Raw genomic sequence first — 17,602 nt, forward strand, 5'->3', positions numbered from 1 at the left:
ACTATTGTGATCCATCTCATATTTATTATGTATACAGCTTAAAAAAGTATGCGAGGTAGCCGCAGATACGCAATCCAATGTGACAAAAAAAACATGTATGAATTCATAAATAAAGATAACAAGGTACGTAAATTTTATTCATAGACAAGAGGTTCCGTTTAGGTGCCTTGCCAAACTGAGCCTGTTACACAATGGGTAATAACAATTAGGTATGTTGTAAATTGTATAGACTATAGAGTATACCAGTATAGAATGGGAACCATTCATGTGTTTAAGCAGTTTCTTAATTCGGCAACAAAATAACAGTCCTTGTACTTCTTGGGTGATTTTCCTGTCCCTGTCCCGTTCCAAGCTCAAGAGATCAATAAAAAAATGCGATAAGATTCCATTAATCATATACCGCTGAGACATAACCAATTAATTATAGAAATACTGAAATGTGTGTTTCAAAATTCGTAAAAATCGTCGAGCAGGGAATAAAGTTTCAAAAAGCTATCGTAAACTAAACAGAGCTACGGGTCCGGGTAGTGTCTGTAGTTTTTATCATTCGGCTATACATAGAATATCACTCGAAAATTGCCTTTTGTGCTTACATTTTTTTATAATGCTATAGGATAGGAAACGAGCAGACGCGTCGCCTGGTGTTAAGCGATACACGCCGCCCATATTAAGCCACTCCAATAGAAAGTGGATGTGTTGCTGTCCTCAAAAAGGAAAGAGAGGGACGTCCACGTTTTTGACGTGACAACGTCTTATAATTCGATAGCGCCGGCTGCACGCACGAAAAAACATGACTCATGCGGCGTTACCTCGCTCTGAGGCGTTCCTTAGTGTGCGTCCACACTGAATGCGCGGTGGCGGCGGCCTAGGCGGGCGCGACGAGCGGGCGCTCGCGGTGGCCACACCGACGCGCGAGCTCAAGTAGCGGTTCGACGTTTTTCGGGTGTTGCAAACTTTGGACGATTTGCTATTTTTACTGGACAGTCCGATTTTGAGATGAGATCATTATAGAAGTTGTACACGAAATAAATAAAACAGAGGAATAACGGGTGAATCTTATATGAAGAATTGAGATTATACCCTACAAAATTACTGTGGTGTATATAAGTGTTTTAGATTGAATCGCACTTATAAATAAAGAAGTTTCACTTCAACAATTAAGTATTTACCGCTATTTTACGAAAAACAATAAAGGATATAATATAAGAAGTCGAGCGACAAGTCACAAGACCGAACTGGTTTGATACCCCCGCCGTCCGCGCATTGGGTCGCTTGCTGACTAGGCCCGTAGTGTGGCCAGAACGCGCGGATAGGAGAGTTTGAAAACAACGCGCGCTGGCTCGCTCATTACCGTCGCACTAGGCTTCCGCCATAGTCATTTCAATGTGGACGCAAAGGCGCGTTTCATACGTTTGATATTTCGCGCCCGCCGTCACAACCGCGCTAGGCTCGCAGTGTGGACCTGCACATAGGCTTGAAGTGCAAGCGAGAGCGCGGAACGAGCGACAAAGAAGCAGAAACGGACTTTGTCACGTTCAACTATCGACAGTAAACCGACTTTACAGACAACCATTTTTTCCACTTAATAACGATGAGTTTATTTTAGTTCCGTCAGATTTATGTACATAAATTATTATTTACATAAACTTTCAGAGATAATTAATGGCATCTCGTCTCAAAGGTCCCCTTGAGGTAATCTGGAGTATCTACTTTGTGTAGAGTACTTAAACTTGGTAGTGGGTTTTCTTTTTAACCTTTTGAATAAGGTACTGGGTTCAATTCCCGTTGCAGAGTTATTGATATTTTCAACCGACTTCAAAAAAAGGTTCTCAATTACTTTTTTTTTATTCTGTTCATTATGAATCATGTCGCCTAATTGACAGACACACTCAATAAATTTCAATTTATATTATTATCCTTTGTAATTCTATCACAAAATATAATATTTTTTATGAAAAAAATATTATAGTAAATAATAAATATCCAATGATATTGTTGTAACAAGCTAATCTCAAAATAAAATATTTTTTATAAAGACATAACTACCTGAGAAATTATTAGAATAATATTTACACTACATAAATGCTAAAATAAATAGATTTAAAGTATGTGTAGATAGATCTATACAGGGTGTCCCGTAAGTAGTGGAACTAGTGGACCAACGGGTTATGGGGAGTAGAGGGACTTATTATCTAACAAAAATACTAAAATTTATTGTCCTAAACCATAAAGTTTTTGATTTATGCTTTATTTTCAAAATTTGATAAAATTATCATCCACGTAAGCTTAATATGAACTTTTACCATTTCTGTTTTTATTTTATTCTTATTTTTTTGTTCAAGGTTGTAAAGAATACATAAGTCTTCCTAATTAAAATGATACTCATGCATAATTAACAACAACAACAAAATTAGACCAAAAAATAGGTAAAATATTACGTTTTAAAAATTTACGGACTGAAGTTTGAACAAAGCTGGTGTAAAAAAAATTTATGGTGACCCTGTGAAACTTTATTTTAAAAACTTCTACATCTCATACAAATTACAAAAAGGTATAATTGTGTGGTATAAAGTATTTAAAAAAAATGTTAAATTGGCGTAAAACATTCAAATTAGAAATTATCAGGTAGTCACCTCATTAAGTTATTCCGAGAATTATTGCCTTTATGGGCGCGCGCTGGAATTCTTTTGTATTGTTTCTGGCCAATCATAGACGATACTTAAACCCCCTATTATTTTCTTTGACTTTCAACTATTTCAGTGACTTGCTTATAAGTTATAGCTCGGAACTACACGCGTGTTTAACTTGATCCCGTCATTACGATATTATTATTTGTTGAAGTACGCTTGAATTGGACACTGATTTTGCTTGTGATTTGGGTATTGTTCGAATTTAGTTTTTTGAAGGAAATTGCCTAATTCATACACTCCACGTGAATATGCAGAAATGTTAAAAAAATTATTGAGTTAAAAAAAATTTGATCCAAGCATCAAGCATCTCTCGACAAAAATTAATTCGTCGTTGATAATCACCTGGTATTAATGCTTGCTCACTCGTACATGATACGGGTGCAAATCACTTCTCTTCAATATGCGATGCACTGTACTACTTGGTACACCAGAGCGTCTAGCAATACGGCGAGTACTAGTTGAAGGATCTTCTTCTACTTCTGTCAATATTAGACGATCATCGACTGATCTAGGTCTTCCTATTCGATTTCCAATTCCAGGAATACGACCTTAATGGTATGCGTTATTTACTCTGAGAAAAAATCGGTTATCAGGATAGCAATCCCGATTGGGATAACGCTCACGATAAACACGTGCTGCTTGTCGAGCATTTCCATCACTGAGTCCATAAATAAAAAACATTTTTCTGCATATTCACATGGAGTGTATGTATTAGGAATTTTCCTTCAAAAAACCAAAGTCGAACAACATCCAAATCACAAGTAAAATCAGTGTCCAATTCAAGCGCACTTCAACAAAGAATAATATCGTAATGACGGATTCAAGCTAAACACGCGTGTACTTCCGAGCTATAAGCCAGTCACTGAAATAGTTGAAAGTCAAAGAAAATAATAGTGGGTTCAAGTATCGTCTATTATTGGCCAGAAACAATACAAAAGAATTCCAGCGCGCGCCCATAAAGGCAATAATTCTCGGAATAACTTATTGAGTTGACTACCTGATAATTTCTAATTTGAATGTTGTACGCCAATTTAACATTTTTTTAAATACTTTATACCACACAATTATACCTTTTTGTAATTTGTATGAGATGTAGAAGTTTTTAAAATAAAGTTTCACAGGGTCACTATACATTTTTTTTACACCAGCTTTGTTCAAACTTCAGTCCGTAAATTTTTAAAACGTAAAATTTTACCTATTTTTTGGTCTAATTTTGTTGTTGTTGTTAATTATGCATGAGTATCATTTTAATTAGGAAGACTTATGTATTTTTAACAACCTTAAACAAAAAAATAAGAATAAAATAAAAACAGAAATGGTAAAAGTTCATATTAAGCTTACGTGGATGATATTTTTATCAAATTTTGAAAATAAAGCATAAATCAAAAACTTTATGGTTTAGGACAATAAATTTTAGTATTTTTGTTAGATAATAAGTCCCTCTACTCCCCATAACCCGTTGGTCCACTACTTACGGGACACCCTGTATAATAATAAGTATATAAAAGAATGTGTAAAGAGGTGCTAATATAATCATGCCATTTAGTATTTAATGTTATATTACAATAAATACTATTGTGCTGTGAATGCTGTCCATGCGTATCTATATCTATACTAATATTATAAAGAGGAAAGGTTTGTATGTATGTATGGTTTTCACGCATAAACTACTGGACCGATTTTGATGAAATTTGGCACAGATAATCTTTAGACCCTGAGAAAGAACATAGGCTACCTTTTATTGCGAAATATGTACCACGGGCGAAGCCGGGGCGGACCGCTAGTGTTGAATAATTATACATATCTATCTTACTTGTCTAAGTATATAAATAAAAATTAATCGCCAAATCTGTTGCTAAGCGAACGAGTCGAGAACGGCTTAGCCTATTCAGCTATTACATTTTAAACATTTTTTATAGGGCGCAAGGAAGGTCTTTATGGAGAGTCAAAACGTACAATATTATGGACAATATGGCAGAACTATATGTCTGCGGGCGCAGCTAGTGAGATATATATTTTTGAATATAATATTTTTTTTTAAGAATTGACGATTTGCCAATTTAGTTTAAATTCTATCAGGTACAATTTTTTTATCAAATTTCCTACTTATATTAGTTTTGCAATCATTCCAAATGTCAACAACATAATCAATACCTAAGGTGTTATTATAGTTCAAGCTGTGGTCATTGTATTTTTATAAAGTCATTTTATAATATTGTTTTTAAATTGTTAATAATTAATAATGCATTATATACTATACTGTAAAGAATATAATCTGTACCATAAATTAAAAACTGTAAACAAGATAATATTGACCATACTGATGACTATATGACTAAATAAATAGTTTACCGTACATAGAAGGTTTTTTTTTATATTTTTATTGTATGATAGGGAAGCGCTTGACCACAATCTCCCCTGATGGTAAGCTGAGATGTGACATAAGATGGAGCACGGTTCCCTAGAAGGTACCTGTTCACTCTTTCCTATTTATCTATACTAATATTATAAAGCTGAAGAGTTTGTTTGTTTGAACACTCTAATCTCAGGAACTACTGGTTCGATTAGAAAAATTATTTCGGTGTTAAATAGCCCATTTATCGAGGAAGGCTATAGGCTATGCTAAGACCAACAGAAGTGGAGCACTGCGGGTAAGACCGCAGGGCACAGCTAGTTCTAAATATATGTAAAACAACATGTAGCTGCACAAACATCCTACAAAGCGAAACATGCATACAACAAAACCGTGCCTGTTTCAGCCATCCGACGACCGATCGGACACCATCGGTCACTTCCCCGGGGACATCCACACTGGTCGACTCTATCAGTGAACTCCATCGAGACCGGAGCGCCGCTTGCGCCGCGAACGACGCCATTGTATGTATATAGCGCACTAGAACCATTGTATTACTTATTTTTTAGTTTATGGTTTGTGTAGAAACATTCTTTAGTTTAGTTTAAATTTAAATTTTAGAACAGTTTGTATACTCATTTTGGGAGTTTCATTCAGTTTTAAATAGTTTATATTATGTTTAGGTAGTAATAATACTTAGATTTGATGGAGTTTTACTACATTGATATAAATTAAACTACTGTTTATTTAGAAGTGAAGTATTTGCTAATTATTATGATTTATTGTATGTATAATATATGTATATGCGTTATGTTTAATTTCAAATACATAATTTATTATATAATACTTGATTTATGAAGTAGAAGTTTAAGTATGTCTTTTTTACTTTTCATTTCACCATTATAATGTTTAAATAGTATAATAATATACATATATGTTATAGTTTGCATATTTTCTTAATTTTATTAATCAACGCTATGAATGCACTCTTTACATTTGGCTTTTAAATGAAAATCATTGTCATATTTAATAGTTATAGAATTTTTTTGTTTATTGATAACGTGAAATTTATAATACACTTCTATAAATTACTGTATATATTCCGTGGACTTTGCATCCAAAGATTATTATTTTTAGTTCTAACTATGCAATTAGAAGCAGTCAATTTTTTTATTTAATGTATTCATTTTATCCATAATAGAAGAATTTTATGTGCCATTATAATAATATATGGCTGCTAAGCCGTATACTTTAGATGGTAAAAATTGATAACTCTTTCATTGGCTTACTTTCCAGAGTATATATTTGTTTTCTATCTATTTAATTCAATTATTTTGAATATTTAAATGCTTGCTATTTTTATAAAATATGTTCTGTATTATTTCATAAATAGTACATTCACAGTTATTGCATACACTGAGTCAAGGACACTTTTTTCTATTACAAAACAGATCACCAGCTGAAGTAGTCACATTTTTATGTTTGTTATTAATAGATAGTACACAAGGTGAAACAATTTAGCACACTAAAACACTTTCTAACAGACACTACACTTTAGAAATTCATCAGTCTGCGCAAAATCATTCTTAGAATGTTAATGAATTGGTCAGGGTCGAGGCGATATATTTTGGCACCCAAATACATTCGATAAATTGTATGCATATAATAAAATAGCATAAATAAACACCAGATCTCAGATACATTGACATATCGCTCACATGTGCAATATTTCTTTAAACATCGTATTCCTTTCGTCGCACTTTAAAATCTAATAAAACTAAATTAATTTATCGCTTACCTAACAGGTTGGTGAAAAATTAGCAGAAGCGCCGATCTATAATTATACTGTTTTAAAAAATTCAGTCACTAAAATTGTACTAACGATTTTATAAACTTCGATTTCTCGATTTATTTTAAATTCCAATAGGATAGCACACCCACAAACGGAATAGATTTTGGTGAAACTGTCATTTGTCACTTTAACAAACTGTACGAAACTAATGTCAAGTTCGATCGGTTGTCAAAACACTGTTCCAATTCACGCTAAATTAGGTAGGCCGTAGGAACTATGAAAATAATCAATTACCGATACTTTATCGATTAATATTATAATAATATATTTACGACTCAGAGTCATCTTAACAAGGTTACCAGTTTAGTATTCATAAAATATTTAAATTTATTGGAGGTCAATTTAAAGATAGGCTACATGGACTTATACTGGATAAAGACACACGTAAATCATAAGAACACAATAAGCATATTATAATACTTTTTCTTTATTAGGGGTTTAATTGAAGACGTCCATTTCATGAGTTTATGTATACAAGCGTAAAACTCCGTTTTCTCAGGACTAAAAATACATGGCTGATAGAGATTTTATTTTTAAATACAATATAAATATTTTAAACAAACGTGCACATTTTAATTAAAAGTAAATATTTCTTACTTCACCACACACTCATGCTTGTAATAAAATTCACCGTTAACGTCGAACCAGTCAACTAATTTCTTATTGTACCACAAAAAGCTGCCTTTTAGGTTGGGCGATGCGTCTAAAATTAAATATAAAATGCTTTCCGCTGCTTCATCTGGTTCAAGTTCACCACCGCCTTGCGCCATATCAGTTTTTACGTGACCCGGGTGAACTGCGTTTATCGAAACGTTACAATACTTCCTCTGTTGGACCATAGTAAGAGCAGTAAGGGCTATTTTCGATACACGATGTTCTGCATGTTTTCCCTCATCCGCAAAATCGTTTTTATTAAACGTTCCGTTTCTTATACTCTCTAAATACTCGTCAACAAAATTGTTTATTTGCTCTGTAGTTAAATCTTCTCGCTGCAATATGTCCAACCACTTTTTGTTTTTCAAATTGGATAAGTGACCGCAAGCACTCGAAACATTTACGACTCTAGCGCCATCTCTTAGCAGAGGGAATAAGAATTCTTCAACTGTCAATAGGCTGCGATAATTTATGTCAATGTTTCGTTTGGCGGCCTCATAATCTGGGTAAACTTGTTCCCATTCAAGGATTGCCGCATTGTTCACGAGAACATCGATTGCACCGTGTTTCGATTTGATAAACTCGGAGAATACTTTAGCACTTGCTTTGCTACTTACGTCGAGTTGATGGTACGATGGTGTCAATCCTAAATCGTTCAATTTTTTCACCGCTTGTAATCCTCTTGTTTCGTCCCTTGAGGTTAAATAGACCGTACCGTTAAACCTTTTGCATAATCCTTTAACGACGGCGAAACCTAATCCTTTGTTTGCTCCGGTGACAACGGCAACTTTTCCCGCCATTTTTCCTGTCATCTGCTGTTACGTTCGATTGCAATGGCGACGTGTTGTGCACTGAAGCACAATGTGTTGTGTTTATTTACTGTTGCGATTACGTCACGCTGTCAACGGATTCTGTAAATGATAAAAAATGCAATATCTTGCAAAGCTATTGTAATTGTTTCATTGCCCTGCATTCTGTATTTATATTTATAAATTCATTTAAAAGTATATACCTAAGTACTTAACTACTTATTTTTAATTTGTATTTACTTCTATTACTTTGTATTTACTTCTTTACAAGTATTATAATGTAAGTATGCTGAATTATATTCACACATAATTATTAGGTTCCTTTCAATGCAATCCAAAACTCCGTTATTTAAAATGCACTTCATTAAAATAATGAATCGAATATGCACGACTTTGACACATTTCAATATTTTAAAATTGAGTGGGTAGATATTATTATATTGTGTGATCCAAAATGATGAAGCGAGAAGCTCGACTGGTTATCCTTCGCAACGTCTTTTATTTTTTCATCTCTGATTGATTAATTAAAAAATAAAAAAAGACGTATGGTAAAGCTATTGCATAGCTGATAGCATGCCTTCAAGCCACACCTCCGTCATCCGTGCCCCTCGGAGTGGAGAGCGTGAGGTTTTTTTGCGTTACGGAATTTCTGGATTCGGTCCCCGCGCTCATGGACCGCGATAGAAGCTATGCAATAGCTTAATAATATCGTAGCTTTGTAGGAACGTATTTACATTAAAAACTAAAGTTAGAGTGCGATCATTCAACAGAATGCCGCGCCATGTATCCGCTTTCAAAGGCAAATGTAACGCTTCAACGTTCGGCCTAGTCATTCAATCAATAGCAGATTCAACATGATAACGGCGACCTAAGCAATGCGCAATGCAGGGAGTATCACAGACCACTGAAAAATTATTGTGTAACTAGACTTCCGCCCGCGGCTTCGCCCGCGTTTGCAAAGGAAAACCCGCATAGTTCCCGTTCCCGTGGGATTTCCGGGATAAAAACTATCCTATGTGTTAATCCAAGTTAAACTCTAGGCTCTATATGTGTGCTAAATTTCATTGTATCGGTTCAGTATTTTTTACGTGAAAGAGTAACAAACATCCATACATCCATACATCCTTACAAACTTTCGCCTTTATAATATATATTAGATTAGATATATGTATTAGATAATATTAGATATTAGATACCACTTTACGCCACGAAGCCACGGGCTAATTATTATAAGTTCCTACAATATTATTACGGTAAATTAAGTCGTTTATTACTAGTGTCCGACCGAAACTGGTTTCCAGGCCGAAACCGAAACCGAAACTGAATGTTCGGCCACAGTATTACCATCCTACAGTATGGCGACGAATGTACTTGTGCAGAGAAACGGAGGGGAACTGGCGGGGGGTCGGGCGACGCGGGCCGCTTAATGCAATCACGCTGAGTTTGCATTAACTATCGCGAAAGGATGACGCAGTCGTATTTTTTGTGTAATAATTTTATTATACATAGGTACTTACATATTCTATTATGACGCGCAAAAACTGTTCCGTTTACGGATGTAAATCTACATTGAAATCCCAGAAGGAAACAATATTTCAGAAAGATTGTATTAATTGTATCTGTTGAATTAAAATCAAAGCTATGTATATGTTGTCCTCATTATTTTCTAATCAGATTGTACATCCCAATGCGAATGCATTACTTAGTTAAATGGTATAATATACAATTAAGAACATCCAAAAATAAAGTGTCCACGTAAATAATATTTAGCAGTGCAATATCTGTAATTATATATTTATGAACAAATAATTACATCAGATTTAATAATCGCAATTATTTTGAATGTACATATGAATAAATGATTTCATCATAATATTAATAATCAAAATTGTTTTATTTCCCATTTGTTGCAACCCTAGCGTATTTTCGTGTGGCAGCGTAAGTACCTACGCTGGCGGCGGCATCGCGCGACATCAAAGGCGATTCCTTACTGTAGGAAATAATATTGTAATACTGTGGTTCGGCCGAGGCTTCAGTTTCGGCCGAAACCGAAACCGAAACCGAAACTCACGTGGTCTAGTATGAAATTTCTAAAAATACTGAACTTTGGTGCATTTTACCTATTATTTTGCCTTAATTAGGGCATGAAAGGAAAACACAGTAAGTATATTAAATTTGTTGTAATCATTTATTTAATATAAAATAAAAAAATAATATTTTTAAAATATTAATAATAACAAATTTAATTTTTATTATTTTTTCAAATTAAGTTCTCGGTAAAATCAGTCATCTAAATCAAATCAGTAATTGTTACTGTTACTTTAAAATTTAAATACTAAGTTTTGGTATTTTGAGATCTTTCTCTTTATTAAAGAGTCTTTAATACTTTGGAATGGTATTTGTACTTAGAAGAATAATAAGTCTCTTTTAGGTACCTCTTATATAAAAATAATAATTATTAATTACAATTACACCCAGTTCCAATCTCAACATAGATAATCAAAAATTGTTTCCACCAGCGTGGGTCAACCAACGCTTTGACAGCGTCCGTCAAAGCGTTGCCGAGGAAAACGAAGTTAGGCGAGCGTGAACGTGTGTGAACTAAGTTCACTGAACTTGCGAAATAAGTTTCGGTTTCGGCAAAAGTTTCGGCCGATTTTGGCCGAAACCGAAACTGCGGCCGAAACTTGATATTTGGCCGAAACTCGGCCGAAACCGAAACCGAAACCGAAAGTTCGGTCGGACACTATTTATTACCAACGTAGACCGTATGTAGTTTAGGTAGGTACCTGTTTTTTTCATGTTTTCCTCTGTAGAGTTCAATGTTTTATTTAGATCATTGTTTTATGTTTATTACCTATTCTCTTCCGTTCCTAGTTGTTTGACATTGGCTGAATGTCAAAAGGTATTTGTCGAATTCTAAAAAAAAAAAAATTGAGTTATCATGAACATGCGTTAATTATGGGGTAAGTAATTAATTATGTTCTATATAATAAAATAATTATTAGTTTGAAAGTCTGCAATTTGCAAATTTTATGTTTTTTACATTTCAAATTAAGAAGTTTCGCATCTTGATAATAATTTCTGGTGCAATGAACATTAAATTATTTCGGAGGTCAATTACCTCTATATTTTTATTTGGATAAATTTTATTAACTGAAATACTGATCCATCGTGAGCTGTTATCGTATCATCTTTTTTTTATTTTAATGAACGGATAATATTATTATGTACATAATATTATGTTTATTGAGGGAAAATGCATGTAATACCACAGACTAATAATACCTATACCACCTATACATATTCAATGAAATTTTTTGTTTCTTACGATATTTAAACTAAAAATTATTATTTAAATTCTTTTATTGGAAACCATAATTTATTGAAATACAAGACGGTTATTATATTTTACCTAATTTTGTCTTTATCCGGGTTCAACCCAGGCATAAATCTTATATATAAAAATGAATCGCAAAATGTGTTGGTAAGCGCATAACTCGAGAACGGCTGAACCGATTCCGATAATTTTTTTTTTATTATATTCCTTGAAGTACGAGGATGGTTCTTACGTAGAGAAAACGTAAATATGTACCACGGGCGAAGCCGGGGCGGACTGCTAGTTATTTATAAATATACATAATATATAGTATACCTATCTACCACAGAGCCACAATAATTATTAAAGCATGATATAACCTATTTTTTGCTTATGTTGATTGTACTATGCGAACTAATATTTTTTTAATGAAATGGGGCCAATCTGCCAACTGTGGTCATTTATTTGTGGTAGGTACCTAATCTGTAGAAATAACACAATAAATCATTTAAATTTGAATTTGAATAATTTATCATAATGTTACTTCAAATTCAAAATTTAGCTTTTGTAATTATCAATAATTGACGAACTTACATTAGAATAATATCTAGTACTAGCTGCGCTCCGCGGTTTCACCCGCGTGGCTCCGCTCCTGTTGGCCAAAGCGTGATGATATAATATAGCCTTCCTCGATGAATGGGCTATCTACCCTTAGTTCCTGAGATTAGCGCGTTCAAACAAACAAACTCTTCAGCTTTATAATAGTATAGATAGTACCTACGTGAGTAGTATTATAATATTACTAGCGGTCCGCCCCGGCTTCGCCCGTGGTACATATGAAAAATAGATGTTGGCCGATTCTCAGACTTACCCGATATGCATAGAAAATTTCATGAGAATCGGTCCACCCGTTTCGGAGGAGTATGCAGACTAACATTGTGACACGAGAATTTATATATAAGACTAGCGGCCCGCCCCGGCTTCGCCCGTGGTACATATGAAAAATAGATGTTGGCCGATTCTCAGACTTACCCGATATGCACAGAAAATTTCATGAGAATCGGTCCACCCGTTTCGGAGGAGTATGCAGACTAACATTGTGACACGAGAATTTATATATAAGACTAGCGGCCCGCCCCGGCTTCGCCCGTGGTACATATGAAAAATAGATGTTGGCCGATTCTCAGACTTACCCGATATGCACAGAAAATTTCATGAGAATCGGTCCACCCGTTTCGGAGGAGTATGCAGACTAACATTGTGACACGAGAATTTTATATATAAGATTATCTGTGATACCTTTATAGCGCTACCACTGATACAAAATAAATACATAGCATAGTAGAGAACTTATTCTATGTGTACATACCTAGTTACTACGCACTACTGTTACCCATTTGTTTACAATTCGTCTTGTTTATACTTTATTTACAAAAATAAAGCCAAAATGTTACCATAACAATTGTTATTACCATTTATTCATCATTTAAACATGTAAATAGGATTATACCCACGTGTTGTGAATATTATTATAATGTAATTATTAAATTGAAAGTTGGATCACGTAGTTCCAGGGCGGAAATGTAGATGGAGCAATTTTTCCTTATGAATAATGAAGCGTGGAAATTTAATGGATTTTTGAGAGTAAATTGAGTAGAACTTTCTATAATATATAGATCATCAACTTATGGTAAACATTTTTTGAGTATGAATAGCGATTTTCTGTACCTAGAGATCAGCTGAAAATTACTTTAAATTAACGAAAGTACCTTTACCTATTTACTCATTTTGATTAACGGAATATATATTTCTTCTATTTTCGGTGTTTTGATACTTTTTTATCTTCTCCAAAAGAATAATTATAAAATAATTACAATTTAAATAAAATTAATTGCGTCTTTCGTTATAATCTGTGAAAAGTATGTAATTTTTCTGTCCAAATATTTTCCCTATTAGACTTATTAATTCAATATCCGTATTTATTATTATGTATTCCTTAAGTATACAACCTATACGATTGAAATAGCCACAGTTATATAATATTTATTTATATTTTCCACAGATATGCAATCACGTACCAACAAATGTGTAATTCATATCGCGTTCTCATCAAGGATTATGGGAAATAATGCGAAGGTTCGCGTTATGCAATAAGGTACCATCCATTATTAGAACGATACCATTTTCTCTATGGAAACTACTTTTGGAACCGGTGGTAAGTAAATTCTTTGTATGGGCGCTTTTTAGAGTTTAAAAAACTGCATATTAATATTTTAAATATGTAGTTACAGCATTTGATCCAATATTTTAAAAGCAATATATGATATCTACGCATATTATACAACAGTTACTTTCTTTAAGATAATTAAGAGTGAAGTGTGAATACAAAGAACACTGTAACATACTGGAAAATAAATCTTACGTTATTTGTTATAAACATAAAACTTGAAGGGTGTGTAATAAGTAGCGAGGTTTGTATGAGGACAAGTTATTTCTGAAGAAAAGTTTTTCCGTCTAACTGTTATTATATTTGCATACTGTTATATATGATTTACCCGCAATGCTCTGCTTTTATTGCTTTAGCGTGACAATATATAGCTTTCCTCAATAAAAAGGCTATGTAACACTGATAAAATTTTTCAAATCGGACCTGTAGTTTAGTAGATTAGCGCGTTCAAGAAAACAAGCTCTTCAGCTTTATTATATTCGTATAGATTTATTACGTACCATAACAAGATGTTAATAATTCCCACAGCAAGACATAATGGATTCGGGCTAAGCAAACGTGATTAAAATCTATTAATTTGATAACTCGTTAGCTTTAACGATAACGCTGGTTTATCTATATTTCCTTATGGCAAAGATGAAAGAGGAGATGCGTTAAATGTTATAATTATGTTAATTATCAAATTACCTTATGTTTAAACATAATTAGTTTAACTCTCTGATCATCAGAATTAGGTACTGTTAAAGAGGAAATTTCTTACACAGTATCGTGTATGCTTTCGAATAATATACTTAGGTACATATCTAATATGATTTATCGGTGAGCAGCCATGATAGAAAAAAAGCCAACTCCAGTTGGCTGAGATACTACAGTACTTATAGCACGAGTATCCAATGCTTCAAATACTGGACGTCTACCCATATTGTTCTAATACTCATCGTAGAAAGATATGACTAATCGTAGAGACATTATCTGCAGGATCGATGACCTTTATATGCCCTCTAAGGCCAAGGGATGCTCCAATACTACCATCTTCCAAACTTGCCTATTATATGATTACGTACAAGTTAACCTTGCACAAGGCATTGTCAAAGTAAGCCATTTTTATTCAATATTTATTTACATTTCAAATTTTCATTAGCATAATTTAGCGAAGGACATTAAAATCCTCGGAATTCCGCTTCCGAGTCCACCAATTAAGATGTTATATCATAGTATTGCTTCATGCCAATACGAATGATTTTAAATCGTGGTATAGTGACATTGGCCTTAAATAGAATTGATCAAAGTATTTTATTAAGCCTTGCATGTGATGCAATAATGTATCTGGTTTTAGAGGCGAGGAGATTTTTATTCGAAGGTTGTTAAATCAGGCTTTATGAATAGCCACTTGATTATTAAATACTTGTTACATAATTGGACGTCACCGGACCTGTCGCATGTATATAATTATTACTGGTACATAATGCACTGGAATCAATTATAAAACTAGATAATAATTGATATGTGTATTTATTATGGGAAATCTCATCTATTAATTCTAGTTTTTCATAGTAAAAGAAGTCACAGAATCTTTGTTCTTGCAAAATAAAATAATATCTATAAGGTTATTACTCTCTTGAGATATAAGAATATATTTTTTGAAGTGAAAACTTCTTTAGCGGCGTTGGGTATAAAATCTTAAATAAACTCGCGTCAGGACACGAGGCCTGATCGAAAAAGCGTAAGACGGATTTTTTTTTTTGAAGTGAAAACTTCTTTAGCGGCGTTGGGTATAAAATCTTAAACTCGCGTCAGGACACGTGGCCTGATCGAAAAAGCGTAAGACGGATGTTTTTTTTTTAGCCCTTATATTCCATGCGTAAGACGGATACCATTCCAAAATATCAAACATGCTGAACGTTAATAATCAAGTTTTCACTTCTGCCGGCACTCCCGGAGTGCAACCCGTCTTTTTTTTTGTATGTATTTATGTATGTAATTATTATATTGCAATAAATATTTATTATGTGGGATTTTAGTAGAAACTTGGAATACCCATATAATGGTAAGTATGTAGTAATCAACTGGGTCCCGCGGTTTCACCCGCGTAAATGACTTTTTTCTTTCAAATCAAAATCGATCCAGCCATTCCAAAGATTATCCAGAACAAACAGATCGATAGACAGACAAAATTGTAAAAATTACTATTTTGGTAATATGCAATGGCATGTACACATCCATATGCATTTAGTTAAAAGAGGATATTTTAATATGACCAACACTCCAATTTTATTATTGGTATAGATTACCTAAATTATGACCCAATTTAATTGCGTTGCTTTTCAATAGATTTCATTTTTATTTTCTGGAATTTGGATGATGATAATTGTATATGAATTAATTAATTTTACGTAAATATTTACTAACTAGCATACATTTTAGTAATTTTATTGCAACCTCGAATTTTTATTGAGACTAAAATTACAAAATATCAAATTAAATACGAAATTATACCAACCAATTGCGTAAAAAATAAATTCTATATATTGAATATCAATATTTATTTTGTTTATTTATTATCTTGCTGCACTCTAGCATAACGCTCACCTGCGCAGACGCATGCTCGTATCCTTGTCCTTAAACTTGCTACTTCATTTCGTAACTTCACCCGTATCTAACGTTAAATTTATTTTTAATAAAATCGATTGAAATATATTTTTGTATCTGTGGTGTTGTGTTCTGTAGTGCGGTTTGTGATTTGTGTTTTTATATAGGTTTGTTATGTTTTATATTACATAGTTATAAGTATTATTTAAAAAAATAGATAAAATGAAGGTAGAGGGTAGAATGCATCGCACTTTAAATAAGTTAGATTTTATATTTTATTTTTAATTAACATTTAATATAAAAAATTACTAATATGAAGTTAAATCAAAATAAAAAGAATAATTGGAAATTAGAAACAAATTTTCGTGCAAAAGCGTTTAAAAATCTGCTTGATTAAATAAATGTCTGGGTTTCATTGATAAAATATCTATAAAATATAACAAAGTTTCTTAGTTCGAATAGCTCACGCATTTTTCCTAATTATTATTTTTAACCAACCTCTTCCATTTTCAAAAAAGGAGGAGGTTCTCAATTCGGCCGGTATAATTTTTATTCAACAGTTGGGTAAAAAAAACTCTTATTTCTCTCAAATTTATACGAAATAAGCTTTATTTTCTAACAGTAATTCATAATACAAATACGTGAAAGAACAAACATCCATCCATCCATCCTCACAAATTTTCGCATTTATAATATTAGTATGATATATCGGTACTATAAGTATACCTATAATACTAGGTTTCCGCTCGCGGCGTCGCACGCGCAGTCAAAGAAAAAACCCGCATAGTTCCCGTTCCCGTGGGATTTCCGGGATTGCGTCAATTTCCCGGGATATAAAGTAGCCTATGTCCTTTCTCGGGTATAAAATATATCACCAAACAACAAAATATCTCCATACCAAATTTCATGAAAATTGGTTCAGTAGTTTAGGCGTGATTGAGTAACAGACAGACAGAAAGAGTTACTTTCGCATTTATAATATTAGTATGGATATTTTATTATTTTGGGTCATTAACCGACGTCACCAAAACGACGGAAGATTTTGATTTCGAAGCGTAGATATTTTTTTGTTTTTGAGTTTTCCTTATTCTGACTTGTTGCATATTTTG

At 33.2% G+C, this 17,602-nt stretch overlaps 4 protein-coding genes across 9 annotated transcripts in view; 2 read left to right on the plus strand and 2 right to left on the minus strand.

Moving 5' to 3' along the window:
• LOC149477492 (snake venom 5'-nucleotidase) overlaps positions 1 to 7,141 on the minus strand; it is a 28,595-nt gene extending 21,454 nt beyond the window's left edge. The window contains exons 1-2 of one of the 5 annotated variants that reach the window (XM_089711067.1): positions 6,842 to 7,141; positions 5,441 to 5,583 (exon numbers count right to left, since the gene is read on the minus strand). In XM_089711067.1, coding sequence (XP_089567193.1) covers positions 5,441 to 5,566 — 126 coding nt within the window. In that variant the 5' untranslated portion in view covers positions 5,567 to 5,583; positions 6,842 to 7,141. Of the gene's footprint in view, positions 1 to 5,440; positions 5,594 to 6,332; positions 6,760 to 6,841 lie in introns of those variants that run through there. The other 4 variants (XM_089711068.1, XM_089711066.1, XM_089711069.1 and 1 more) reach the window with 4 other exon arrangements.
• Positions 1 to 17,602, plus strand: part of LOC149477485 (myrosinase 1-like) — a 305,300-nt gene that overhangs the window by 124,300 nt on the left and 163,398 nt on the right. The window lies entirely within an intron of this gene.
• Positions 7,322 to 8,416, minus strand: LOC149477493 (carbonyl reductase [NADPH] 1-like). The gene has a single exon (XM_089710660.1). The coding sequence runs from the start codon at positions 8,359 to 8,361 to the stop codon at positions 7,489 to 7,491; it is 873 nt and encodes a 290-aa protein (XP_089566786.1). The 5' UTR covers positions 8,362 to 8,416; the 3' UTR covers positions 7,322 to 7,488.
• LOC149477494 (lipase member H-like) overlaps positions 16,536 to 17,602 on the plus strand; it is a 28,601-nt gene continuing 27,534 nt past the window's right edge. The window contains exon 1 of the mRNA XM_089711075.1: positions 16,536 to 16,660. The gene's annotated coding sequence lies outside the window, so the exon portion shown is untranslated. The remainder of the gene's footprint in view (positions 16,661 to 17,602) is intronic.

This window comes from Colias philodice, chromosome 25, assembly GCF_061535455.1.
Source record: "Colias philodice isolate Cphi_HAF_F1 chromosome 25, ilColPhil1 Martin Lab GWU primary, whole genome shotgun sequence".
Classification (NCBI taxonomy): Eukaryota; Metazoa; Arthropoda; class Insecta; order Lepidoptera; family Pieridae; genus Colias; species Colias philodice.

Coding starts and splice junctions, on each gene's coding strand:
- LOC149477493 (XM_089710660.1), bottom strand. CDS start 8,361: ATGACAGGAAAAATGGCGGGAAAAGTTGCCGTTGTCACCGGAGCAAAC.